The sequence below is a fragment of the Varanus komodoensis genome, unplaced genomic scaffold, assembly GCF_004798865.1.
Source record: "Varanus komodoensis strain SLA01 unplaced genomic scaffold, ASM479886v1 scaffold3, whole genome shotgun sequence".
NCBI lineage: Eukaryota > Metazoa > Chordata > Lepidosauria > Squamata > Varanidae > Varanus > Varanus komodoensis.
The window spans coordinates 35,934,949-35,962,148 of NW_025335761.1; the positions used below are offsets into that span (position 1 = coordinate 35,934,949).

The 27,200-nt window shown below is 46.3% G+C and overlaps 1 protein-coding gene across 1 annotated transcript; it reads right to left on the reverse strand.

The window, feature by feature from the left end:
- On the reverse strand, window positions 1-27,200 carry TGFB3 (transforming growth factor beta 3). Its single transcript, XM_044436028.1, has 7 exons — window positions 26,503-27,200; window positions 15,595-15,758; window positions 11,556-11,685; window positions 7,658-7,765; window positions 6,586-6,757; window positions 3,910-4,063; window positions 1-988 (listed from the first exon to the last, which is right to left on the reverse strand). The coding sequence occupies exons 1-7, from the start codon at window positions 26,846-26,848 to the stop codon at window positions 830-832; spliced, it is 1,233 nt and encodes a 410-aa protein (XP_044291963.1). The 5' UTR covers window positions 26,849-27,200; the 3' UTR covers window positions 1-829.

Below are 27,200 nucleotides of genomic sequence, written 5' to 3' on the forward strand. Positions count from 1 at the left end.
TTCCAATTTCCAAAAAATATTTATTTTTTTACAATATTTGAGATTAATACTTTTTAATATAACCATGGCAGCTGTGCCTGGTCCAGGTCCTTGTGCAAGAGATGTGCAGATTTCCTTAGAATACCTCAATCACCACAGGAAATACAGGCTCATTTGAAGATTTACTGCCTAAAACTGAGCTGGGGGTGGGCACAGGAGCAAAGCAGCTGCTCTGGCCCAGAGGTCATGTAGCAGGTACTCGAGGAGAAGGGAGAAACTTCAGAGGAATTCATCTTTGTGTGAAGTGTGTCAATAAGTCCTCTTTAAACTGGCCATTCTGAGCAGTTTGGACCACAGACTCCTGCACTCATTGTCTGCAGAATAATTATTTCCATTATAGTCCAGGTTCTAAGAAAATATTAGTGTTCCTTTATAAGGAAATCTTCATCCTTCTGTAGGAAAGGCTGAGCTCCTAGGAAAGTTAGTGGTGGCATAAGATGTCTTCTTTTCTCTGACCCTTCCATCTGTCCACAGCTCTGCTAATGCTTGCCTCTTCAAATGAAGTTCTCTTTGGTTACATTAAATGTGTAGCTGGTATGAGTGCCTCTTTCTTCAAGCCTCCATCCTGCAAAAGTAACTCCCAGAGAAAAGGTGACAGAGCCAGGAAGGCAGAGTGGTGTTGGCTCATGGGCTTTTTCCAAGGTCTTTGAACTCTGTATTTTGTCTTGGATTTTGTCTAGTGTGAGAAGACCAGATCACAGTGCCCTTCTCTATGTTTCTTGGTTTTTTGCTCTGGGAGCAGAAGGTGGATCATTACAGTTTCTCAGCTGTGGGCGGTGCTGAGTCTTTTTCAGCTGCATTTGCAGGATTTCACCACCATATTGGAAAGCTGCTCCACTTTGGGGGTCCTTCCAACATAGTACAGGATGGTGAGAGGCTCCAGATCCTGGGGCACACAACAGGGGGAGGCAGATGCTTCAGGGTTCAGCGTATTATATAGACCAAGCACCTGGGAAGGCAAGCGAGAAATACGTGAGGAGCCTCTTTCAAGCCAACCAGGATCCTGTAAGTGATCAAAAATGCAACTTAAAATAGCCATCTCTGCCACGACTGCTGTTTGGTATAATATGGCTATTAATTTGAGGCGGCTAACTTAGAGCAGCTGAGCAGCCTGAAAGAGCAAACATGAGTGTGGCATCCAAACCTCAGCTCTGCACTGGCACAAGCCATTCTCGTGTATATTCTACTCTTTAAAAAACAACAACGCTGGGTGTAACCATCCTATGGCCCTGTTTGAGTTTCAAGAGAAACAGCTGAAAAAAATCAACTTACTTTGGCCAGCATCTCCAGATCATGCTGGATCTAATCCAGTCCCTCTCAAATATCTACATCCTCCTCCCAACTGTTTGAATCCTCTACAACTCCAATGAGGTCTCTCTCTGCTTCATTGCACATATTATTACCCGAGCAAGGGAGAATGCCAGAGGACAGCCCTGGGGGCCTCTGATGGATTCCTACACCACCTCCCTGGTGCTGGACCTGAATCACTCTAGGCAATGCCATCTAACCTTAGAGCTATGTTTTTCCAGAGTCTGCTACATTTCAAGGAAGGGGGTGCCAATGATTTATGGAGAAAAATAATCTGTTTTCAGCTTTCTAAAAATGCTTCCCTACATGAGGGAGTTGGCTTTATTGAAAGAGAAAAATAATCCATCAACAGTTCTCCTCATGATATTTTTATATGTTATCTATATCTGGCTACAGAAGTTGTCTTAAACAGACAATGAAGAAACATCTTCTAATCCCCCACTTCCCCCCCAAGACTTCAGAAATCTTGGTTTTTTAGCTTAAAATAGCAAAGATTATGGAATCTTCTCAAGTGGTTTATCCACAATGGTTGACCATTTGAATTTTGGTGACACTTCACTTTTTAAAAGTGTGCTCAAGTTGCTGACAGAAGGTCTTACCTCTTAAGGCACCCTTTCCAATTTGGTGCTCTGCCTATGTTTGGGCCTTTAACATCCATCAGCCAATCAGGTCAGTGATTAGGAATGCTGGGAATTGTAGCCCAAAATTGCTGGACAGTACCAGTTTGGGAAAGGCTGTGTTAACGTTTTTCTACTTCCTTGCTCAAGGGACAGGAGCCAGGTGTTCTCTTCATGAAGCAGACCTTCTCCCACTTGAATCTTTAATATATCTTGCTACGTCCTGGGCCCAAAACAGCTTATGGCACTTTGATTCAAGTCACTTTGATTCAAGTCATATCTACTGCCCCAGAAGGCTACCAGTCTAAAGTAATGGGAATTTAGAGAGCTGCCCTGGAGAAACTTACAAAATGTCCTATGTCAATAGTAAGGCCTTAGTTAGGGTTAGACCACTGACACCCATTTGTCCTGTTCTGCCTTTCTAACATCCGTTGTCTATGGGTTCTATTGAAGCTCTGGCAGTCTTTACCATTCCCAGTCCTTCAGTTCTGCTAGCATTGCTAAGTCTACTGCCAAGTCTACTGCCAGAAAAACCTTCTACCACCTCTCCAGACTGATCTCTTCAGGACACTCCATCCTCTCCAGTTGCTATATTCACAGCTTCGGCTTAATGACATAAACCATTTGGGCCATGGCTTCTCCTTTAAAAGAGTTGTGTTTGCCCCATTCTACAACACAAAGAGTTATTTTCCTGTGCACAACAGCAACAAGAAATGGAAAGGAAATAGCACTATTTTCCTTCATTTCTGTGAAATACACTTGCTGTTAAGTTCTCTGACTTTCACAGATGTTAATTTATTGTAATTGCAGTAAAACTAACACCCTGGTAGAACAACAGCGATAGTCAGCCAGTTACAATGGTTCAGAAAATGCTTTCTACCAGTGCTGTATTATTCTCTTCCATCATGAAATGCTTTCCTGTGGTGGAGCAATTACCGCAAATGTTAACAACTGCTCTGCTGCCTGACATGTAAACAGTTGTGATAGGCTTTAACAACCAAACTGGTGTAGCTGTTGGGCTCTCTAACTCCTGCCAACAGAAAGAAGTCTAAAAGAAAAAACATCCTCTCTAGATAACCCTTTAGCCAGGAACCACTGGTGGATTCCCTGTGGAGTTTCTCCTACCATATGGCATGAACTAGGCCATACAAGCAGAAAGATGTGTCTCATTTTCCTCTAGATTGTAACAGCTTTAGGCTAATGACTGGCTCTTCATTAGCAAATTGGAAGATGACGCTACAAGTGATCTCTTCCACTGCTAATTAAATATGGCAGAAAGGTTCTGGAGCAGAAATAGAACAACTGATTCAAAGACTCTGCATAAGAGAGGAGCCCAAAGAACTCTAAATCACAGAGTACCAGTTTTCATGCCAAAACAGATGAACCCAACTGAAGTGCTTTAGAAAGGAAGGTCGTACTAGCTATATGAGGGGCAACAGTGACAGCACTGAAAAGACTTTGTTTGAGGGCCATGGAATCCTCACGGAACTATTTTGGATGGGAGGAGTGGCAAGAAATGATGCCTTACAAACACCAGTCCAGCTTGGTTGAACAGTTGAGATCAACCCCATGTACAAAAAGAAACCACAACCAGGAGAAAAGTGTAGTACAGTCTTCCCCAACCCATAGCCCTCCATAGGTTTAGGATGACAACTTTCAACATTGCAAAACATCTGGAGAGCACCACAGTGGAAAAGACTACCATAACAGAAATTTCCCATGGCTGAATAGACTAACGTTTATTTAACAAAAATGATTTTGTTAGCAAGTCAAAGTGGACAACACAGTCCTATATATACAAAGCTCAGTCGGTCTTAGATCCAGGAAACTGGAGAGCATTTCAGCCTCAGCTAGCAGCTGCCTCTGGTTGGTGGGGAGGGAGAAGAGAGCCCGATTTCCAAACTTCTATGGTCCCTGCCCTTGCTAACACAAAAGGGTTGCTTACCGTGCTGTGAGTTGTGTCTGCACTGCGGAGGTATGGGCATGGTCCAGAGCAAAAATTGGCAAAGTATCCCTTGGGCTCATGGACCCATTTCCAGCCTAAGTCTTGCCGAAAATCGATGTAGAGGCGGCGCACACAGCAGTTCTCCTCCATGCTCCTGGAACAAAAAGAGTTTGGTTAAAAAAAAAAAAACCAAAAGGACAAATATAGGAAAAAAGAAGCCCTCACGATGCAGGCCTCATACAGAAAGTTCAGTATGGGCCCTCCCTGACCTGTACAGCAGGTGAAGGTTAAACTGTCTGCTGGTTTTAACTAGGGTAGCAGATCTTCTCCAAAAAGTCCTGGGAGCTGAGCAGGGGAGGGAAGGGGAGCATCATGCCCCCTGCCATGCCAAGGCAGGTTCTCAGATCCGCTTTCCCAAGGTACTGGTGCCTTGGGCTGCTCCCTCTTCATACTGTGCTCCTACGCAGACCCACAGCTATACAGGGGCCGGGCACACATGGACAGGAGGGGAATTAGGCGAGGTGTTTAGCCTGCATCTAATGAGCGGGACAGCTGACCCATTTGCCATGCCTCAAGTGCCTCGCTGGGAACAAGTCCAGCCAGACAGCAGGTCAGGCCAGCACAACATCTGACCTACAAAAGTGAATGCATGTCCGGCAGCTGACCATATTTGCCCACTAAATCCAGAAAACAGCTCCACTTAATCAGAGCCCGATTACAGGGCAAGTTGAACCCAGTTTTGTCCCCAATATCACCAGGGGTATAACAGGATCCAGTCCTCCTCCCAACCCCCTGCTAAGCCTTCCAACCTCTTCCCTTTGCCCTCCTTGCTGCTACTCCAGCAGCAGCAGCGAACCCTTTCCCGCTCCCTGCTTGCGTTTCAGAGCCAGTGCCTCTCGTGCCCGGCTTCTGCTTCAAGTAGATTCAGCAGTGAAGTGAAGCCAGGGTGCTGCACCAGTGCAGCAGGATTAAGAGGCAGAGGCGCGCTGAAGGGCCTCGTTCCATGTAAAGCTCGCGAGGAGGCGAGCTCACCCAGCAGGTCCTGTTACTTGCGGTCCACAGGTTCCGCCGCGGCAGCGCCAAAGCCCCCTCCTGGCCCGGACCCTTCCTCGCCTGGTTCGGAGGCAAAGAGCACCGCCGCCTCTGGGAAGGTGCGGGCTGCGTGTCCTGGGCGCTCCTGCCTGGCCGTCTGCGCGTTGCGGCAACGCCAGCCGCTTCCAGCTTCCTCCCAAAGGCTGCTTTTGCGCGTCTCCCCCAGCCTCCCTCCTCTGCTCGCTCGCTCGCTCGCTCGCTCGCTCTTCTGTTCACCCCCTCTGGTCCGTGTCCTCCCTGCATTTATTCTCCCGTCCCCAGCGTGGCAGTCCCCTGCCTGCCCCAGCTGCCAATCCCACGCAGCTGTGCATGCGCCCGCGCAACCGCGCAACCCGAGTCCCACGCCTCGCTCCTCCCGAGCAGAGTCCCGGCCATGCCCTGTCCTCTCGGGTGGCTGCCCTGGGAAGACGAGCGAGCCGCTCCACCTCCTGACAGCCAGTTAGAATGTTTGGAGCGGAACTCAGAATACTCGGGTTCCAAGTCCTCGCCCAGCCATGGAACTCACTCGGTGGCTTTGGGCCACTCACGCTCAACTTAACCTGCCTCACAGGGTTGTTGTGAGCATAAAAGGGAGAAGAGGCTCACGTAAGCCAGCTTGGGTCCCATGCTGGAAGAAAGGTGGGAGAGAAATAGACTAAAATAACTACATGTCAGGACTGAGAAATGCAGTTTTCCCACCTGAAGAACCTGGCTTGCAGCTGCAGCAGCACATGAGACGCCAGAAGAAACAGCCCTTTCACTTTGAGGTCTCCAACAGGGTGCCCACCAGGCATCTTCTGATTTTTATTTTATTTAATATTTTAAAAATTAAAACCATTTTCAAGTGGTGGGAAGAGGTTGGCCCATTTTACGAATGGGTGAGGCACCCCAAGGCTAGTCAATAGGACTTAAAATTCCGAATGTACCCTCCAGCCTATTAGGTCGAGGATGCTGGAACCAAAGGAAACATTAGGTGGACGGGAGGGGCCTGACCTCTGACCTGACTTGAATTCCAGCCTGAGCTGTAGAAGAATTTCTGGACCTGTAATGCTTGCCTCATATATTACATTTTGTCAGGATTATAAGGAATTACATCCTTAGTTTTTTTCCCTTTTCTTTCCGATGTATATCCTGCCTTTTTCCTACAAAGGGCTCAAGGCAGCTTACATCATTCTCCTCCATCTTATCCCCCATCTTATCCCCACAACAACAACCCTGTGAGGTAGGCTGGGCTGAGAGACTGTGACTGGCCCAAAGTCACCCAGTTGGCTCCATGGCCGAGCGGGGACTCGAACCCGGATCGCCTGAGTTCCAGTCACATGCTCTTAACCACTACACCACTCTGGCTCTCTACACCACTCTGGCTCCACTAATTGTCAGGCATCCAGCAGGCCACAATACAGGGCTGATCAACTGTGTGTAGCTGATACCTCACAACCTGTGCAGAACCATCCCAACTTTGTCCAGGGTAAGGGCTTCCAGAACATTTTCAATTCCAGCTTGGAAAAGACAGAAAAATGTGGAGTGGTGGCACTGCAGCTACAAAGCAATGAAAAGAACTAGTTAATTATAGGAGCAGTTAGATAAACTGGGATCTTAACTTACCGGAAACAATAATTGGTGTCGAGTGCTCGTTTCTTTCTCTGGCTTCTTAAGCTTGGATTCCCAAGACGATGTGGTGGTAGCATCATCAAAATCAGGTGGGGATTGTGAAGATCTTTCTGCTTCTTCAGACTCCCCAAATCCCCACGCCCATGACTATCCTCACTGTTAATGCCTGAACAAAGTGGGGAAAAGGCTTTAGCATGGCAGTACAAAGGGTTGAAATCCATAAAAGATGCAACAAGAGGCCAGACTGGGAAGGCTACCAGCCGCTCAGCCACTGAGACTCCTCCCTAAGGACTGCAGCCTTCCAGGATAAACTTGGTTGCTCTTAGCCTGAAATGTTTTGCAGGTCACTGGTTTTAGATCTTGTAAATCAGTGGTGGGACCTTTAATCTGCCCCTCTTGTTATTGATTTCCGTTCCAGGTCAGACCAACAAAAATGAATGGCTTACAGATGATGTCGGATTATCCAGGACAGTGCAGCAGGAAGAACATCTGAGATCCAGAGCCTGTGGGTACTTGTGACTACTTCCCCAGGCCAAAAGCCAGGCAGCTGCTAGCACTGCACCTTGCCAAGCTGTTGGCTGCCTGTGCCACCTCAGGCAGGTTGCCCAGTTTCTCTGTGCCCACATCACGCAGTCTGGAAACTACAGTAAAAGCAAGCATGCACCAGAGCCAAGTTTGAGAGACAGAGACTTGGCCTTTAGAAATCTGCACATGTTCGTAAACTTCTGCATAATTCATATAGGTTATATCTGCATGATAATAATAATCATCTAGCAGTCTTATTCCAATTTAACTGTCATGGCTTCACCCAAATAATTCTAAGAATCCTAATTTAGTTGCCATTCTATGAGAACTGTCCAGGCTGTGTCACAGGACTTCAGTTGCCTTGATTCTTTATGGAAAGGTGATCATTATTAAACACCAAACACATACAAATAGTGATGTGGGGTTATCTAGCAGAGTACAACTTGCACAGAAATCATATTTTAACAGTACAGAGTTCTAGGTGGGATAATGCTTCATTTCTCCTATTTAGCGCTTTCCCCTCCAATCTCTCCTCTGTCACCTTTGAACTTGATCTCCAGCACCTCATGCAGGTTTTCCAGAATGTCACCATTGGACTGGAAGGTGTTACATGGGCAATGGATGCTGATCTCCAGTCCCAGGTTAGATTCTGTTGGAAGAAAAAGAATTTAGGCAGGCTAGCAGACCAAATAATATCCCTGGTATCCAAACAGTCTTCCAGCAATTTCTATTTCCTTTGTCACATCAGTGATGAGTCGGCTTGTTTGTTGTAGACCCTGCTGCCAATGTTATTCTGCATTTTTGGATTAGAAATGAAAGTGGGGATAGAACTCTGTGAACAAATAATACAGGCCTCTGGCCAAAAATGGCACCTCCGTGCTGCAATTCCCCCTCCTGCCCATATTGCCTAGTTGAAAAGACCTCATGTGCTGACATCATTAAACAGTGACTTTCCCCACCTGTGCTCCACATCACTGGTTGTCAGTAGTAATGGGAAAATGTGTAGGGTAATGACATCAGGAGAAGTCGAGGGAGGTATGACAGAGCATGAGGGAGGAACTGACAGGTCGGCTTTTGGCAGCAATCCAGCATTTCTTGTAAGGCACGGTTCACTCCCAAGGTTAATGCAGTTTCAGGCTGAAGTGTCCTCTTGTTCTGTGCAAGGCCATTCATTTAAGCATTGTGTTGATAAAAAGATTTAGAGCCCAGTCACAGCACATATAAATCAGAGAACTCTTTAACCCCAAAAGTGTAAGGCTCTGCCAATTCTAAGGTCACCTGGTGAGAGCAATCCCAGTGAACTCAGTAGGGTTTATTTCTAAGTAAATATGATAAGGACTAGGCTGTTCAAATCCTGCACAAAATCCTTTCTTACTCCTCTTGTCTTTATATAAATAAACGTGACTAAGTAATTTCCTTGTTGAAGTTCTGTACCACCAAACCAGAAATCCTGCAATGAAAGGGCCTACATGCTACAGCTGAGATTTATGTGGGAAATGATTACACCTCATTTGGACACAGAATTCCCACTGCATTTTTCATGGAACTGGAACATTCTTGGCAGGGAACTTAAGGGAAGTGGGGAGCATGAGGGTCAGAATCAACACGTCACACAAACCGACACAGCTAGTGGCAGCCAATGCACTGGGCGGAGGCTCTTGCAGATCACGCTAGAAGCAGCCATTGGATCTCGGCACCTGTCTAATCTTCCCAGCTGGCCTCAGCTGCCGAGTCCCACAGCTTGAATTCTGTCGCTGCAAGAGCAGGCTCTTCTGTTATTCTCCACTGAACGCCAAGCTCAGCAGCAACTGCTGCACCGCACGACGAGGGAGTCGCTGCTTCTGTCTCCAAGCATCACCCACATCGCAAACTATGTGTGGCATTTTCTCGAACTGCACGGGGCTAGTGAGACTTGCCTTACCAACAGTTCAGGCGCTGGACTGGAGCCAATGCCTTAATCTAAGAAAAAGGAGTGTACAATCAGCCTCTCCTTCGAGAGAATCTCTCGCCTGCATTCCAGCGCTGACTGGCATCATTGCCGGCGACTGTACCTGTGAGGCCAGCTGTGAAACAGTCCACATTCCTGTCTGGAGCTGCCCTCCTGCCCAGCCGCAGCTGCTTCAGCTGCACTGAAGCAGAGGCACATCTCTTTCCCCGTCATGTCCTACCTGGAGGAGGATTCCTCTGATGAAGAAAGCCAGTGCAGTGGGCCCCAGCCAGCCACAGGAGCTGTGGCTGCAGATGAGGAGGAGGCAGAGCCCTCCTGGGTCCCCCAAAAGCAGGAGCTGGAGGCAGAGGGAATTCACCCCTTCGAGAGGAGGAGGAGGGCACGGCTTCCACAGAAGTCCAAACAGCCTGAACGGGGAGTTTTCCATGAAACAGCACACTGACTTAATTAGTCAGCTGCACTGAGTTACAGCTGGCTATAAATTAGTTCAGACAGAGCTGCTCTTTGTTGCAAACAGCAAGCATCATTATCCGGACTCTCTGACTTTGTTAAAACTAATTGGTATCTATATTTCTGGCCTGCTTACTAGACATTCATTTGGACACCCCCACCTCACTTGAAACTTTGAATGCACACAAACCCTGCAGCCTCGAGTCTTGGACTGAGCTGCTGACTCTTAAGAAGGCAGCACAGAGACTGGGTGTTTGTGGGCCCAGGGCATGACATCCCCATTGCTCTGCTCAGAACTCCTCTAAGACAAATGAGGCACCTATTGTATTTCAGATGCACTGCACAAGTGCTCTGGGGACAAAGCAAGGGGAAAGCACAGAGTGGTATGGGCCACAGATCTGGCCCAGCTCGTTCACTGATCTCTGGTGAGCGTGAGATGAATGAACACTAGTTGGCAGCATCCCTGTGCAAGGCTGACGGTGCACTGCTGACTCTGAAAAGCTTCCTTCCCTGAACGTTGCTGTTCTTGCCAGACCTCTGATCCTCACAGGGGGACATGCAAACAGAGCTGGCCTATGCACAGCAAATCTGAAGTGAGAGAGCAGCAGTGGCCGCAGAGTGGTAGTCAGGACCAAAGTCACCCATGGCGTCCTGGGGTGACTGCCAGGGCCACTGCCAAAAGCAAAGCCTGCTGATGCCTGCCACTGCTCCAGGCCCTTGATGGCTATCTTTGTTTTGCCACAATGGAGCGCCCTGGAGTTCTGATGTTCTGAGGCACTGTAGCTTAAAAACACAAAGGAAAAGGACATATGGCATCCGCGAGTGGGTGTCTCAATATATTTGTAACCCACAATGCACCAGAATTATAGAACTTTCAGACCATTGCATTTTAGGAAAACTAAGATGGAAGCTGCCAAAGGCTCCCTTGACCTCAGCACCAACATGGATTGTGGCAGAGAGGAGAACAAACTTTCTTCTGGGTCTGCTCCGCCAAATTGGTAGAATTCTGGTGCAGCTCCAACCGAGCTCCAACCGAGCCTCCTACCAGCCACCTTCATCTGGAAGTGGGAAGCTAAGGCCTGCCTTCTGCTCTTTGCTTTCTCCCACTTGCACAGACATGCTCAGTTCATCTTGCTTGCAGAGTAGGTCTCCTTCAGCAGCTGCCACCAAGATTTAGTGGCAAAGCCCTGACATGGTAAGTGTGGACCAGCCTCCATTAGGCAGTACTGGTAAGTTCTTTAAAATTTCCCTCCCTTGCCTGTGTATAGCATGAGGAGGACCTCTCTTCCCTCACCTTTTGGACCTTGGACCCCTCAACCCCTGCTCAACTAAGAACTGAACAAGTTGACAAACTCCTACTTATGAGCTTTGGCTATTGAGTGGTATAGAAATGAAGAAATGTATTAAAACAAACAGGCTCTCTGAACAGAGTTCTTATTTGGATTGACTGGAAAATCCAGATAATCAGAAATCATAAAATATACTAAATATATTTGTCCAAATCTGTCTTAAATCCAGCAAGGCACTTTGCTCCAAAACAGGAGCTTCTTAGCTGAGTAATCATTAAGTTGTGAGTTAAATGTTTGAGCAGCTTAGAAAGCCAGCATGGTTTAGTGGTTTGAGTTTCAGTCTAGGAGTGGAGAGACACAGATTCACACTCCTAGTCAACCAAGAAGCTCACTGGGACCTTGGTGATCATCATCTCAACCTAACTTTCCCCACAAGGCTTTGTGAAAATAAAGTAGGGTGGGAGATTGAAGGGCAGTTTGAGTTCCTTGAACAAATGGCAAGATATACCTGGAAATAACTTTAGATAAGCACCATAGATATTATCTCAAGTACAGTACAGGGGTTCGTGTATATGTGCACATCTAGTTAGAAACTCTCTCCCTCTCTCCACATATATACGAGTTAAAGTTACCATCCAGTCACAAATCTAGCGCAAGCAAGTGCTGTGGAGTCCTGTCCTGGTTGGTTAGCACCAGCTCCAGCGTGAGTGTGCGCAGTGGAGGGGAATGGATCTGCTTTCTGTACCGCTCACCTCTGTGCAGAAGCCATTCACGCACAGTCTCTGTGACATCAAAGGACAACCACTCGGGGGAGCCCCGAGTCATCACGTTCCGGCCACTGAGGTACCGTTGCTTTGCAATGTGCTCGTCGGGCTTCAGGATCTGCATTGGGAGGAGATACGTAAGGCCATTCAGTTCAGAAGGCACAGTGACTGTGTTCTGCCAGGCTGTAAGAGCACTGGGACATGTGTGCATGTCACCAAATGTCCTGGGTACTAAAGCTGACTGTACACAAATATATATTAATGTGTACAGCAAATGTGAATTTGTGCAAATGCAGCACATCCTTATCGACAGGTGGAAATGAATATGTACAGGGGTAGAAAGTGTGCTACAACTGAATTGCACAATTTCGAAATCTGTTGTAACTGCTGGAAAACTGTTTCACAATTTCATGTGTGCTGGTTCCCCTGCTTGCCGCCAGTTGGACTTGTGCCACCAAACACAGGATCCAGCGTGCCACCACAAATATTTGGAAAGCAGGGTTTGTAAGGTACACCAGCTCCACGTCATCAGCTGGACATGAACAAGAAGCCAGCCCTAGCCAAATTTTCAAGGAGCTACTACCAATGACATGTGACCAAAGCTTGCGCATGGGTTTCTACTTCCTTGAAACCATTTCAGAGCCAGTGTGATGCGGTTGCTTAGAGTGCTGGGTTATGTTGGGGAAATCTGGCTTCTAATCGTTACTCAGCCATTAGGTTCACACTGTGATTTTAGGCTAATCACCAGCATCTGGCCTAACCAATTTCACAGAGTTGTTTCAAGTATAAAAAAGATAGGGAGGTCGACCATGTATGCTCCTTAAGCTCAGTCAGTGGCAGTTAGGTTTAAAAACAACCACCACCAAAGTATAACTTCACGACAAAGCACAACTCAAGGTCAGGCCCATTTGCTGCCACCTCCCAATTTCAGATCACATATATATTCCATATAGCCTGAAGTGCCTGATCCTGCCTAATCTTGGCTGTTAGGCAGGGTCGGGCCAGGTTGAAATCTGGATGGGTGACTTAAAATGTTGTGAACTGCCCGGAGAGCTTTGGGTATGGGTGGTATAGAAATGTAATGTAATAACAATAATTTGATTATCCCTCAAGACTGCCTAGGTTTCTCACTGTGAAAAGGTATAAAACCGCAAACCATGACCAAAATATGGGAAAAGTAATCCTGAATGTGTTGAAGAGCAGGCATCTGAACTTTGCTTTATATTTTTCCCTGGCAGAAATAACTTTTTTCGTCTCCCATACACTGAAACCCAAGCTAGAGCCCATGCTCTCATATCTCAGCTCACAGGCTGTCCCAGTGTTAATTATGAGAGAGGGGCAAAGAGAGGCAGAAAAAGTGGTAGAGGGCTATTGGGGCTACTGTCACACCTTCTGTCTGGGTCTTTTCTTTTGGTGGTTATTCCCTCTCTTCCTAGTGTTATGGCAAAAAACTTAGAAGATTGCTGTAATATAAGGTGACATATTTCTATTTTCAGGAAATGCTCACAGTAAGAACAGTGGCACTAATACATAGGTTTAAGTTTTGTGTAGGTCTGAGGCTCAGTAACAATGGTTTCTAAAATTACTGCCACAGATTTCAAGTTAACCAAATTCTTTGCAGTTGAAGTCCTTTATCCTTAATTGCTAATTGGGAATAGAAGACCGATTCTGCTTGATAAAGGTAATTTGAACATGCTTACCCTATTTACCCTTTCTTTAGATAAACCAGACCCTGTAGCTGGTATTCAGGAGCCATTTCTACACTAAATTCTTGCATTTAGTATATTCTTGCCTCACCCCCTTACCTCTTTATAACCTTTTGGATAATGTAACACGACAGGGAGGAATAAAACACGAAAAGTTTGATCTAAATTCAAAAAACTGGAAAGCAGGTGGTCCTGTGCATGTCTTCTAGGAAGTCAGTTCCTCCCAGGTAAGTGGGAGCAGACCTGTAGCCAGGAGGCAATCCAATAGCCCTCAGGGCAGATATATGTAAGCCTCCAAACTCAAAGGCATGGCTGTTGCCATCTCTGCCCCTGCCACACCACACACCCTGCATTTTATCTAAAGAGCCTCCAGGCTCCCCCTTTTCCCTTGCCCTGGGCCCAGCTGCAACTTTGGGGCAAGGCAACAGGCATGGTTCTTTCACACCAGCAGTGAGTGGGCAGGGCTGAAGCTCAGTCTTTGGAGTCCCAGCTCTGAGATCACAGGATCTTGGTGCTCAAACTCTAACAAATCCTATGGCCTCCCAGATGGTCTTGGCTGGCCATAGGATTGCACCCTAAGAGTGAATTATGAGATGAAAGCCCTGGTTCAACTCTTTATTCAGTTAGGAACGTACTGGGTGATTTTATATGAGCTGTTCTTTCTTAGCCTCAGGGTTATGACACAGAAGGGCCTGGTCCCAGGGCTGGCTGAAGGGACTTTGCTGCCTGGGGCCAAGGGCAAAATGGCAGCCCCTTCCTGTTCCATGTACAAGAGCCAGCTGGGCTGGCCGTTGGACCTTCCTGCAACATTGGCAAGGCAGGGCATCCTCCACCACATCAGGAGACAGCAGGGCAGCTTAAGGCATGCAGGACAGGCCATGTGGCCCGCAGCTCCCTCCTCCAACCCCTTCCTGCCACTTCCCCGCATCCAAAGCAACCCCCTCATTCTGCCAAAAGGTAGGGCCAGCCTTGCCTGGTCCCCACAAAGATATTCTAGGCCCCTTTGCTGAATTTGTATTATGTTTTATATTATTCTTATTTATTTATGTAAGCCGCCCTGAGGCCTTCATGACAGGACGGCATGTAAATATTCTAAATAAATAAATAAAGTTCAGCTTTCATCCCAAAACTTATTCCTCTCATTTAGTGCAGACAGTTAAGAGGAACTGCAGAGTTCACACACTACACAGTGGCTGTGTAACGGCACTTTCTGCTTCTACTTTGCCATTTTCTGGATGATAACAGCAGAAATGCTGAGGTAATGGATAAAGGTAATGGATAAAGGCTGGGCACATATTAAAATGTTATTATGCTAAAATATGTTAATGTTACCATTATTCCATTTATTTATTTAAATTTTATATCTCCCACCCTTAACTGTGTCTCAGGGAGGCAATATATATATTAGGCTATCTGTATTTGGGTTAGTCCACCTTAAACATTTCTCACTACTGGTCACCTCAGCCATACCCCCTTGCCTGAACAGTGATAAGCTTATAATAACAGCCAACCTTATATCAGTATTGTAAGCTATCTGTGTATAATAAGTATAAGGTATAATAGCATACCACACAGAGGTATATCTGTGGAGCACTTTGAGAACCCAATAAAAGTACTAAAATTTATTATTGTCTGTAGAATGGCTGCTAAAGGCACAGAGTCGGGGGCTTACATTAAGCAGTCAGGGGCTTCCTCAGGTAGGGGATGCTAGGCAACACTAAAAGCAGCAAGTCACTTATTCGATTCTTCCTGCCAGGAGCCAAATTTATTTTCATTTTTATTTAACCACAAGAGCCAATATGTCTTGAGGTGCCTCCAGACAGAGGGCTCCTAACACTACCATTAAAAGGCATTGTGCAGTTATTCATCCTTAACACACACACATAAAAAGAAAAAAAAAGACAGAAAATGCAGTGGGAAAAGTGAGAGGGATCCTCCATAAAATTCCATGCAATGAGGCAAGGTGATTTCACAATAAAAGCTTTGTCTGGACTAGCTCTGAAAGGAACCATATGCGCAGCACGGCCTTTCGTTAAAATGATGGTGGTGAAGGCAATTTATTCAGGCAACACTTTCCTAAAGCTACAGGCAACCACAATGCACTTTTCTTCTTTTTAGGTCTAGAACCTTCTACAAGAGAGCGCCATGCTGATAAAGGAATGTTTGATCATGGGCTGGATATGAGGGATGAAAGGTCAGCAGTTAAATTGCAGAGGAAATCAGGAAGGCAAAGACTACCCTACAAATGGCACGTGAGAATTCTCAGCAAGCACCAGGCATTCTACAGGCCCCCTTCTGCCCTGGCTGGAAGGTCTGCTCACCTGAAAGAGTTCAATACGCTGCTCAGTGCGTTTGGAACCAGGGTTTGGCACTCGCAAAACCCGAAACTCGGCCCGGAATAGGTTGGTGCTGTTCTTCTCTGCCGAAGACACATTGAAGCGGAACATGTTGGAAGTTACGCCTTTAGGGCAGAAAGTCAGTTCATCTAAGAGAAAATGAAGAAACCAGAATATTGAACTAGTGAGAGTGGTATGCTGAAGAAAGAGGGAGCAGATTCCACAAACCATGTTTCAGCAGTTGCTTAGGGCAGTATAATACACTAGGCACAAGAATCAGGGCAGAGCAAGCCCTGTCTACATTGCAGGGCTTTGCCTGAAACGTTCCCTACGACTTTCTCTATTCCTGCAGAAATTCTTCTGCTTCAAAAATTTTGCTGAAGTTAAAACTCTCAAAAACAGTCATACTCCTCCACCAGCCTAATATTTCTCAATAAATCGTATCATTTTACTCAGCCCTTGGCATTTGCTAGAGATGTGAGTAGTTTCTGTGTCAAGTGGAAGAATCACTTGCATACACACAGCAGCAGCAATGGGGAGAATGCACCATGCAGAATTATCCAGACCGACAGCAAACCTGGGCAGTGAGGCCCGTCAGAGCTACTGAAAAAGAAGCACAGTTTCTCCTGGCGCTAAGACTCACCACTGCCCCTTTGCCATTGATTATTGCCACTATTTAGGCCACCAGCAGCTCCCCACATACTTACACAGGAGTGTGGGTCGTGGTTGGGATGGGAAGGAAGAGGCTACCCAGCTCCAATCAGTGCTGGATAACAATGCTTGCTGCCAACCAGAGCCATTCAGCTCCCACTCCTGCCCAAACCAGCACTTCATAAATATAGAGTAAGATATTGTCACATAAACATAAGATTGAAAGTAACTGTCGTAAGCAAGGTTTTCTCCTTTCGCACACTCAAAGCCACAGACCTTTATTGTTTCTTATTGACCAAAGCATTTTCCAGAAGCACAAACACCCAGAATGAATCTCTGAGCATGCACAGATAGGTTTGCTGAACCCAATTTAGTATTTAGTTCTAGGAACTTTCCTTATGTTTGGGCCCCCATCCTTTCCAGAGGGGACTTTTGGAAATGAGCACACCTCTTCTCTGCATGCTGATCCTCTAACTGGGCTACCCTGCTCTGCCAACATTGCATCATGGGGTCAAGAGCCATATCCACCTCATCTGTCTGAGAAACTCCCCTGTTCCAAGCCCCTTTTCTGATCTTGGTTATTCACAGAGGCTGCCTGAGCACCTGGGGAGTCTGGCCTTGAGATAAGTGCCTCCACATCTGGAATTGGCCCACATTCTGAGGCCTCCTTCTGCTCTTCCACCAAGTCCCAGTCAGAAGGCCTTGGGCATGTGTGCCAAGAGCAACTGTCTTTCTCACTCCCAAAGCCACTGGCAGTGCTGGGGTGGAATGGGGTAACTCACAGCAATGCCACATGGTGAGAGCAGCAGGGAAGTGAGGGGGTCTGGTTGGCATCACTGTGCAGATGGTCCACCCATGTTGGTCACCAGCGCTGCTAGAAAAGGAACCCTGTAGCATAGTTTGAGAGTCACAGAAGACAATGGGTTTTCCCTTTTCTGCTCTCTTTAAACCTTCACTACTGTGCAAGAAAGACTTAGGATCTGGGCTGGCTACTTATTGCTATATAACTGGACAAGAATATAGCATAGGTGGAATGCCAAGCTACCCCTGCTGACTCTGATGTTCACCTTCAAGGTACCGATATCCTCTGGGTTTCAATTTGTAACATGATTATATCATTATGAGTTGAATATAAAATTAAGGTTTCCCTTTTTTCAACATTCCACGGCTCAGTACCCCCAGTAATTTCTAGACTAACATGGTTTTACCAACTTTCAGTTCCTTCAGATCCCTTTCTTTTGTTCATCCAAGGAAAGAAGAAAGAACTATCTATAGATAATAATTGGAAAAAGTATGATTTTAATATAGCTGGGATTGAATAGTAATTCTTCCCCATAATCCAAGAAAAGGTAGTAGCAAAGACAAGAGTTTCTGTCATCAGTATTCAGTGTGAACTCATATGCTCCTCTCCAGAAAATAATATGAGTGACTCTATCATTTCTTATCTCTATGCAATCGAAATTCCATAGGATGGAAACCAACAGATTGTGTGGGGATTTAAAAAAAAGATTTAAACATACAAACAGGTATGCTTCAGCATATATAGGGAACCTCACAAATCACTGACAGCTTTGAACCGCCTTCTGTTGGGAGCACAATTTTTTTCCTGAATATTTCTTTTTCATGCATCATGTGTTGACTTCCGCAAATGCAGGGCTACTTCACCTTTTACACAGCCATGTTTGTCCTGACTGCAATGTTATATCAGACCAGAAAGCAAAATAAGGTCTAAAAGCTCGATTGTATGCATGATACTCAGGTATAAGCATTCAGTAGTGGCTGCTTCCACAGACTGTGGCCCTGTGCAGCAGGCATGGGGAAGGTCTGATCCACAGATGTTACCAGGCCTGGCAACTACTTATGGGCCCACTGCCTCTGCCAAAGAGGACAAAACTTTTAGCTCCAATAAGCAGCTGATTGGAGATAAATGTTTTCTTCCTGCTTCACACTGAAAAGGGCTCCTTCTCACAATGCTTAACGGAGAAAAACATTTACCATGAAGTGTGAAGCATGGTTTTATGAAGATGCTTGTTCTGCTTACTTCTGAGTAAACCTGCCACTGATGTTCATGCTTATTCTGAGTAGACAGAGACCTACTATTTAGGATGCCATTTGAAAGTGCAGATGCAGGAGTCCCTCCTACTTACTCCTGAGTAATTATACTTGCTCCTATAAATTGGTGTCAGTGAAATGTGGATGGGTGGAATTTTTCAAGCTTGCCCACTTTTACAGTTTGCCGTGCTCACTTCTGCCTTTGAGTCTATCCCTCCCCATGGGAATGTAACCTCCAAGAGCTTCTCCAAAATGAAATTTGGCCCTCAAGCCAAAACAAGATCCCCCATACCTGCCGCATTCATTTACCTGAAAGCAATGCCTAAACTCACAGGACTTGGTTCTGAATAGGCAAAGAATGGTGTTGTCAGTAGCTTTTACAAAATCAGTTGCGACACAAAGAAGAGCAAGCTACTGCATCTTCCTGAGCTGTAAATGGGGAGGCGAACCAATGCAGCAGCCTTCATGAAAGGCAGATGCACATCTCTGGAGGCACATACTTGAAATAAGGATAATCTGTAACTCCCTGGTTTATTTTCACAGCTTGTTTCACACTTAATATGTTTACAGCAGCAAACACTGTTGTAAAACCAATGCAGCCGCAGCAAACACGATGACTGCATAACATGTATGGAGGCCAGATGTAGAAGGAGCAGGGCTCCCGCACTGCTGCTGTTGTTATTACTTTATTTCTGTACTGTCTATTAGCCAAAGATAACACCGTTGTAGCCTGAACATACGATGTTTAAAAAGAATTTGAAATGCCCAGGAAACAGTTACAGAAAGATACTGAATAGCTGCATAGAAGACGGAATTTCAGCAGGTATCACATCTGGCCACCCCAAGAACCCTTGAAATGGCCCAAGTGTAGAATACGGTTGTGGTGCTACTGAGCTGCTTTTCCTGTAGGCAAATTAACTATTCTTAAGGAGCAATCCTATGCAAGCTCAAACAGGAAAAAGTCCTACAATCCCAGCATGCTCTAAGCAGCTCTGCTGGCTAGGGCATGCTGGGAGCTGTAAGCCCTTTTTCCCATCTAAAGTTGCATAAGATTGTGCCTTTTATAGCACAGACCAAATGGTTCCAAAGTCTTTAATGTATATGTTTAAATAACACCATTCAGAATTAATTGCATTTTAATTCTGCAATTGTTTATTTGCAGACCATTATTTACCAATTGATTCATTCAAACATTCAAACATTTATTTATTTATTTATTACATTAATATCCTACCTTTTTCCTGCAAGAAATTTAAGACAGCTTAAATTTATCCTCATAATAACCATTTCAGCCCATTCCAACCCAAAAGCTTCAGACAATGAACAATAAATTCAAACTACTACTGGACATGTGCTTAGAAACATAGCAACTGATGGCCTCCTGATCACTGGCCATCAGAAGTAGAATGACTGTTTAAGAAGGAATTGCACTGAGCTTATGCTAGGCTCCCAAGGAACAAAACTCCTCATCTGGCAGTGGGATGCGGGTAATGAAGTCTCTACAAATGCATCTCTTTGGGACTTAGCTATCTAAATATGACGCCCAGCCAGAACTGTAAAAATAAAGCTTGGTGCAATGGGACACAGGCCAATTTTGAGCTATGTTGGGGCCCAACTTATATAAATATCTGGAGGGGGAGGAAGTTCACACATATCAGACTCTACTGTTACATGGCAAAGAGCCTCTATTACTGGCCCTTCAAATGAAGGCTACTAAGCCACATCTCTGAATGAGCAAGTGGGTAGCTATGTTTGGCCCCAGGAGATAAATAGCAACTTCAGGTGGAGGAAGTACTCCTGGAAAAGAGTATGAAGGGTTAAGAACCCTCCTATAGTGTTGCAACCCTGTTCTGAAGGATGGAGGCACAAAAGATGAACTTAGGTTTCTGAAAAGTCATTGGAAACCAGGCACAGATCTTCCATTGTGGTATCTATGTTGGCTGTTAGACACCTGTCAAGTACTGATCTTCACATCTTGACACTGGGGTGGGTGACTTGTATTGTGGCCTGCAGCCCCCATCAATCTGAGCCAGCATAGCCAATGGTCAGGGACCATGAGAGATTTCGGGTGAAATATCTAAAGGGTCACAGGTTGCCCACCTGTAAAGAGTGCTGTAAAGAGTCTTAGGCCAAGCCTTCTGTATTTTTTCTTAAGTATTTCTTCTGTTCTTATTAAATAAGCCGTGGTACTTCATGAAGTGAAATAAAAAAAACCCCAAGAAAACAATGCAATATTAAAAATCCCCAAATTAATACCCTATCAAATTACAGAAGGACAGTAACAGCACTACCACCAGCAAAATAATGTACAACAAGTTCACAGAAGCAGTTAGCATTTAGTGAGGCTCTCACCAGAATACCTCCAATGCTGCTGGTGGGGATGGATGACCTCAAAAGCAGCTTCTTGTCATATGAACCTGGCCAAGATTTAGAAGCAACATCTGAAGCCCTGCTCTCTCTCCATCACCACCAGGCCTTGTAGATGTTTGAAGGGTGGGTATGAGAGGCAGGGCCTTTTCTGTCGTAGTGCCTCTTGCAAGGAATCATCTGGCTCTGTAATTAGTTGTGTCTCATAAAGCAGTGAAGACTTATGTATTTCCACAGACATACTGCTATTGAACTAAAAATGTTATGCTTCTGTTGGATGTGCTTATTTTAACATACCGAGCCACTATTTTGTAAGCTGTTCTAATAACTGCTGATGGAAAAGCAGGGGACAAATCTTCCTAAGAGACCTAGTAAACATTCATCTTTCCCCATTCTCTCTGCTTGCCACTACTAACTGCAGCAGTGTTGTTGAATTATTTTTCTGCTTCTTTGTGTTGAGCCAGCAACTTTGTAGAGCTAGCACAAAACTGAGACCACCAGCTGGAGAACCTGAGGGGAAACCTCCTGTAATATGAATCTGTCCAAGCTTTGAGAAGGGCTGGGCAGTGTCCTTAGGCCTTGATTCCACCCACCTGCCTGTTTCCACAGAGACACAAAATTACGGCACTCTCCGCTGCTTTGGACAGGAGAGCTTGGGAATCCCGCCACATCAAGGCGTGACATGGACAGCAGCCATCAGATCTTTTGCTATGTGCTACTGCCCTAGGAATGAAATGCCGGGGAAGCAGGGTGTGGGGGACAGAGAGGGCTTCCTTTCCTATAGTCATGTGGAATAAGATGTGGGGCTGCTTCTAAAATATCAGGCCTGCTTTTCTGTATCAGAACTATGCTCTCCTTCTGCTGCTATCTCACTTCCTCTGCTGGACTGAAGTCCTGGAACGGGACACATGCTCCGAGCTGTCTAGTGGATGGTTTGGAGCCAGGACTGTTTCCTGTGTGTATAGTTCACATTTGTCTGTATCAGCACTGAGACCTCAATGGAATGAGACTTTCCTTGCTTCCCCGGAGGAGAGAGAGACTGGTTTTGGCTCTACATTCACTCTGAATCACCACCTGGCAGAGGGACAGAGCCATGGGAAAGTTGAACACCAGCCACTTTTGAAGACATGGGACCAAATCCATCTCTCAGTGAGTGGAAGAAACGTCACGAACCTCTGTAAGGCAGGCCCCACTGTGACCTCATTTCAATGGCATCTCTTGGGGGGCAAGTAATTTGGTCCCAGGAGGACAACTGAAATGACACTTTTGCCCATAAGTCCATTGCTCAATTGTTAGTTCTGCACTGTGGATACACAGAAATGCCTGGCAAACTGTAGCCTAAAGCTGTTCTGCCAGATAACCTCAGCTCCACGTAGTAACATTCTGACTGCCCTTCTAGGCCGTCAGGCCCCGCAGGCCCATGCAGCTTAGCCCTCTCTGTACACCTGAGTGTACTGCCCTCACAGTTTGAAGAGGCTCACATTTCCTTCAAGTCAGCTCCATTTCACCAGTCAATCCCCTTTACCCTTTGTTTGGCTGTACATTGCAGGAGACAGGAACTTTGTAAGTCCAGCTGCCTGGAAGGCAGCAGTGGCAGCTGTAATGCTTTTCCTTGCGGTGAATGGTTTCCTTCCACGCACCTCTTAAAAGTTATACAAAGGAGCTGACAACCTCACCTCTGTTTTCTTAGGTCCTTCATGGTAATTTCTGGTTTGAATCTTTTAATAACTTCCCTGTTTATTTAAATTAGGTCTAACTTTAACCAACAACTTCTTGGGGCAAGGGTGTGGTTGTTCTGTACAAATGTTATATTGCTATAAATGGTCACTGGCATACTTTCTTTTCCTGTCTGTTTAGACCTTTAGGCATTTCCTGCTAATCACTGATTGTGCATCTTTATGGGGTAATTTGGTCAAAAGGCCAAAATATGGTGCCATTTGCTTCAACAAATAAATGTTGCTACATTGTCATGTCATTCTCTTATTTCAGCATAATACATGCTATCTAGTAAGACTGAGGTTCATATACCTACTATGTTTCCCAGTTGTGATATCTGAACACTTGTAAATACCTGATGTGTGACTATTAGATCCATAAGTTGTTTCCTACCAGCTTGTACAAAGCACTGGAGGTCTCCAGAGAATATTTGGTTTACAGGTATATAGGCAGGTAGAGGAGCATCTAGGCCATCTGCAGAAGCATCTAGGCCATCTGCAGTAGATGACAATTCATGTAGCTGTTTCTTAATCTCCATGCAGTTCATGCAATAAGACTGCCCTGGACGACTCCACCATTGCTGTACATCACACATTGTTTTCACAAACATTATTCACAGAGCTGATCGTGATAAAGTGCTCATAGGTCCTGCACTAGGGATAACACCTAAAAGAGGCAGAAGCTATTGTACAAGTATAAGTTGCGAAATCTACTCAGGCATGTTGTGCTGAAACTTCTGAACAGTTAATGTCAAAGTCATAAGACACATCTTTTGTTAGGTGGACTGCTTTCAGATAGCTATATCTGAATAAGAAGACCTCCCCTCACGCCACTAGTTAAGGAAGATGCAATGAAATCTGTGTGTGAACACACTGGCTCCATTCCCATGATCAGGGGGGTGGGGGGTGAGGAGCATAAAGAAGCCACAATGGCTTCTTCGCCCCAGGGGTTGTGCAGTCCAAGACATGGTGGGGGGGTGGATCAGCTGGCTGAAACACTCCAACAGCAAATTCCAACGTCCACATCAGATGTCCAGAGAAAAGCAGCCAAAATGGTTCCACAAATTACAGAGCTCCAAGCTCAATTCACCTTTTCTCCATATATGAACAATCCCAAACACACCTTCAAAATCTACTTCTGGCCGGGTTTGCACAGTTGTAGTCCAATACATCTTGAATGACTAGGCATTAGGAGAGTTGAAGCCCAACACACTGCAAGAGTATCAGCTTGGGGAAGGCCAGCTTAAGCTGCATGTCTCCATATATGGTCAACCTCCTTATTTGTAAATAAATTCATGTATCACAAAATACTGATAAGCCACCAGTGATCTCTAGCCAAAGGAAACCAAGTCCAATGAAGTGCTGTGCCCCTGGAATTTCTCACTACTAGTGGATATGAGGGAATCACAACATATGCGATAACCTGCAGGAATTGCACTACCTTGCTAATATCTTCTTTTGCAATACTACTTGCAACACAAAAAAATATGGGCCCCTACTGATGTGACTCCACATCTATACAGACTCAGACATTTCTTGTCTGCTCAGCCTCAGTGGCTCTACATTTCCACCCCTCTTTGTGTGGAGATACTCATAACATCTGCTCAGCATCTGTGTCTTCATTGCCTTAAACCTTGCAGAACCTCTTCTGCACCTTCCTTCCCTTTTATCTGCAGCAGGGTAGCTATTCCTCTGTATTTGCTTCCTGTTCATTGACTGTTCACTGAGGATGGTGAAGATGATACTCACCAGCTCAGTTCTTCTGCCTCTCCCACCACTGCCTCCCTGTTTGCTGTCTGCTTCTTCTCAGTGCTTCCCCCTAAGTTCTTCTGAGACTCCATCCACGAATTCCTTAAGAGGTTGCCTCTTGAAAAGGAAAATATGTAGGCGCTTTTTTCCCATAGAAAGCCATTTGTTTAAAGCACTGTCCCCACAGGGCTGGCAGATGCAACCATTCATTCCCACCCACCCACACACACACACACTGCCTCCAATGCATGCACATATACTTTACTGAGACAGGGATTGCTGGCACAGTCAAGATCACCCAAGCTGTCTGGGAAGCCACTTCATGCAAATAGTTTCCTGCTTCAAAAGACACAATTCCCAGGGTTGTGGGGATGGACAGACCAAGTGGTCTGTGTGCAGAATTTTTCCAGGTCTCAAGGTAATCGAATGAGTGCTATGCCATTTACTCAGCTTACAGTTCAACCAGACGTTTCCCTCACTGCTCCAAACTTGCTGCTGAAGTGGGCTGAATGGTTGTGTTTATGACTGACTGTACCTATCTCTTATCCTGTGACCAGTTCACCACAGCTGAACACAACACACATTCACCAAGCTAAGAGTGTGAGTGTGTAACTCACCAAGCTGTGAGTGTGAGGGAGAAAATTTACCAGTGTCTGTGGTAAATTTCACTATTCACATATGGAACATTTTAGTGTATCTGCTCAACCATTCCAGTGTAATTTTGGCTTCTGAGCCTTGAAATGCCTTTTCTCTCCTAGTCTTGAAGTACATCTCCCCTCACCCTCCACCCAACACACACACACACACACACACACACACCTCTCTGTTTCCCTTTCCCCCCCTTCCCTCCTACTTTAGGTTTCTAGACGCTGGCTTGGTTTTCTGTTCACTGGCCGGACTTTGGGGTGATGTTCTTCCAAGACACTGAAAGCTGGCTCAGCCCTGGCTTGCCCCTTTCCCAACCCTGTAGCTCCTCCACCTGGCGGGTGGGGGTGGGGTGCTCCTCTGCCACCTTTCCCAGTGAGTTTCTATAGGTTCACCTCCTGACAACCTGATGTGCCTATGTGTTCTTGCACAGATGAAAGCACTGCTTTGTTCAACAGGATTTACTTTCAAGTAGGTCTGCCTAGGATTGCAGCTTAAATTGTTTGTGCTCCTGTCTTTCAGCCAGTGATCACATCGCCAGGCTCTCTGCAACTCATCAGCACCTACCATCTTCTCCTGTGGTTGCCTTCTCCACCCCTCCCTCAACTCTTGGCCCCATCCTTCTTCCCACCCCCACACAGTTCTGCTGTAATTCAAGAATCCATGAGGACACCTAATGGCAGCAACGGGAACCATGCCTATTGCCAGAATCTCACAATTCCCACCCCCCATCCCAGATGATTGGAAAACCTGTCCATGCACTCCTGGAGAGAGCCAAGATTCCAGGCCTAGCTTTGAAATGTGTTTACTGTGGGACTGAACTGCAGATATGTTATGAACAAATCAGCAAATAAAAATCACACAGACCACAAGTAAATCCACCAGATGCATGTGCAAGAGAAAATATATTTGCCAAGGAGTCACTGTATAGGCAGTCAGATGCCTTTCATTCTCCCACTCAGAGACTTTTTCCATGACCTGGACCCGCAAACATACATCTCTAATTCATGGCTGTTTGGAAATTGCAGATACACCCAGTGTACACACGCATACTCGCATACATGCGCAAGTCTTTTCTAAGACTGACTGTGTACCTAATACTCTATTAGCCATATACTTAATGTTTGCAAACCCTTGCACAAGATTGCCACCTACACAAACACAACTGCTTTTGTATGTTATCACAACATACACACACACAATGTAATCAATGCTGCAACGGACAACTCTTGCCAACCTCTCAGTCAGACAAGGTGCTGCTTCCCAAAGAAAAGAGGTATTTATTGCCAAGCCACATCCCATCTGATCTGATGAGACCTGGCAGAAAAATTCTCTCTCTCCACAGCTGGGCACAGAGAGCCAGCATAGTCCAGGGAATGAAATCTTGATCTGGAAACTTGGGTTCAAATTTCAGTTTACCCATAGACTCACTGGGTAACCCCTAGTGCAACTCTCCTGCTCTGTCTCAGTTTGCCCACCTGCAAAATGGAAATAGTAATGAGCTAACCCAGATGTTGCCTGTCATCCAGTCCATCCCCACCTTTGAGCCTTGAGCGCCTGGAAGTCTCTCTTTTTCCTGCATGCTCCTCAGATGTCTGGGCAGCCTTTGCCCAAGGAAGATGAACAGTTTTTTCTGCCCTGAACCTCAGCCACTTTGCAGCCACCCCTCCCATCCTGCAAATGGCCTTTCCGGAGCTTAGAAAAGGGGACTTACTGTGCTCTGGGAACCCCTGGATCATGTCAAATTTGTGGATCTCCTTGGCGTAGTACTCAGATTCGGTGTGATCCTGGGAGCAACTCTCTTCCTTCTCCTCTTCCATCTCCTCCAGGAGCTCCCTGGTGCTGTTATACAGAGCCAGAATCTGATAGGGCACGTGGCTTGGCCCCACAGTCTCCGGTGGGCTGGTGAGGCGCAACTTGCTCAGGATCTGGCCCCGGATTGCCTCCACCCGTTTCTTCTTGATGTGCTCCAGGTCGAGCGTCGTGCAGGAGGAGAGCGACAGGCTGACGGTGGCCAAGCTCAGGAGGGAGAGGAGCAACAGAGCCCTTTGCAAGTGCATCTTCAGGCGCGGCGCGGCGCGGGGAAGGGGCGAGGAGGCGGGACACCCCCGGGAGAAAAGCGCGCACGCGGAAGGGCGATGAGGCGGATCCTGCTGCAGGCTGGCGCTGGGCGAGAGGGTGCATGAATGGACGCCCGCGAGGGGGGGTCGTGACTGGGGGCCTCTAGCAAGACACGCTGGCGGATCCCGAGGAAGCGGATCGGCGCCTCGGCTCGCCGGGGTTCCTCTCCATGAGTCTGCGGGCGCCCGCGCGGGACCAAGCCAGCTTCGCCGGGAGCTCCGAGGCGGGAACCTGCCGACCCGCGCGGCGCTGCCTGACGCTCTCCGACCTACGCCGCTCTGGGCAGCCCCC

Bases quoted from the DNA above. Each gene is read 5' to 3' on its own strand.
- TGFB3 (XM_044436028.1), bottom strand. From the start codon at position 26,848: ATGCACTTGCAAAGGGCTCTGTTGCTCCTCTCCCTCCTGAGCTTGGCC. The intron at 11,686-15,594 runs GTGAGCAGACCT...CTCCCAATGCAG, and splicing joins AGCGTATTGAACTCTTTCAG to ATCCTGAAGCCCGACGAGCA. The intron at 4,064-6,585 runs GTAAGTTAAGAT...TTTTTGTTCCAG, and splicing joins GACACCAATTATTGTTTCCG to GAGCATGGAGGAGAACTGCT.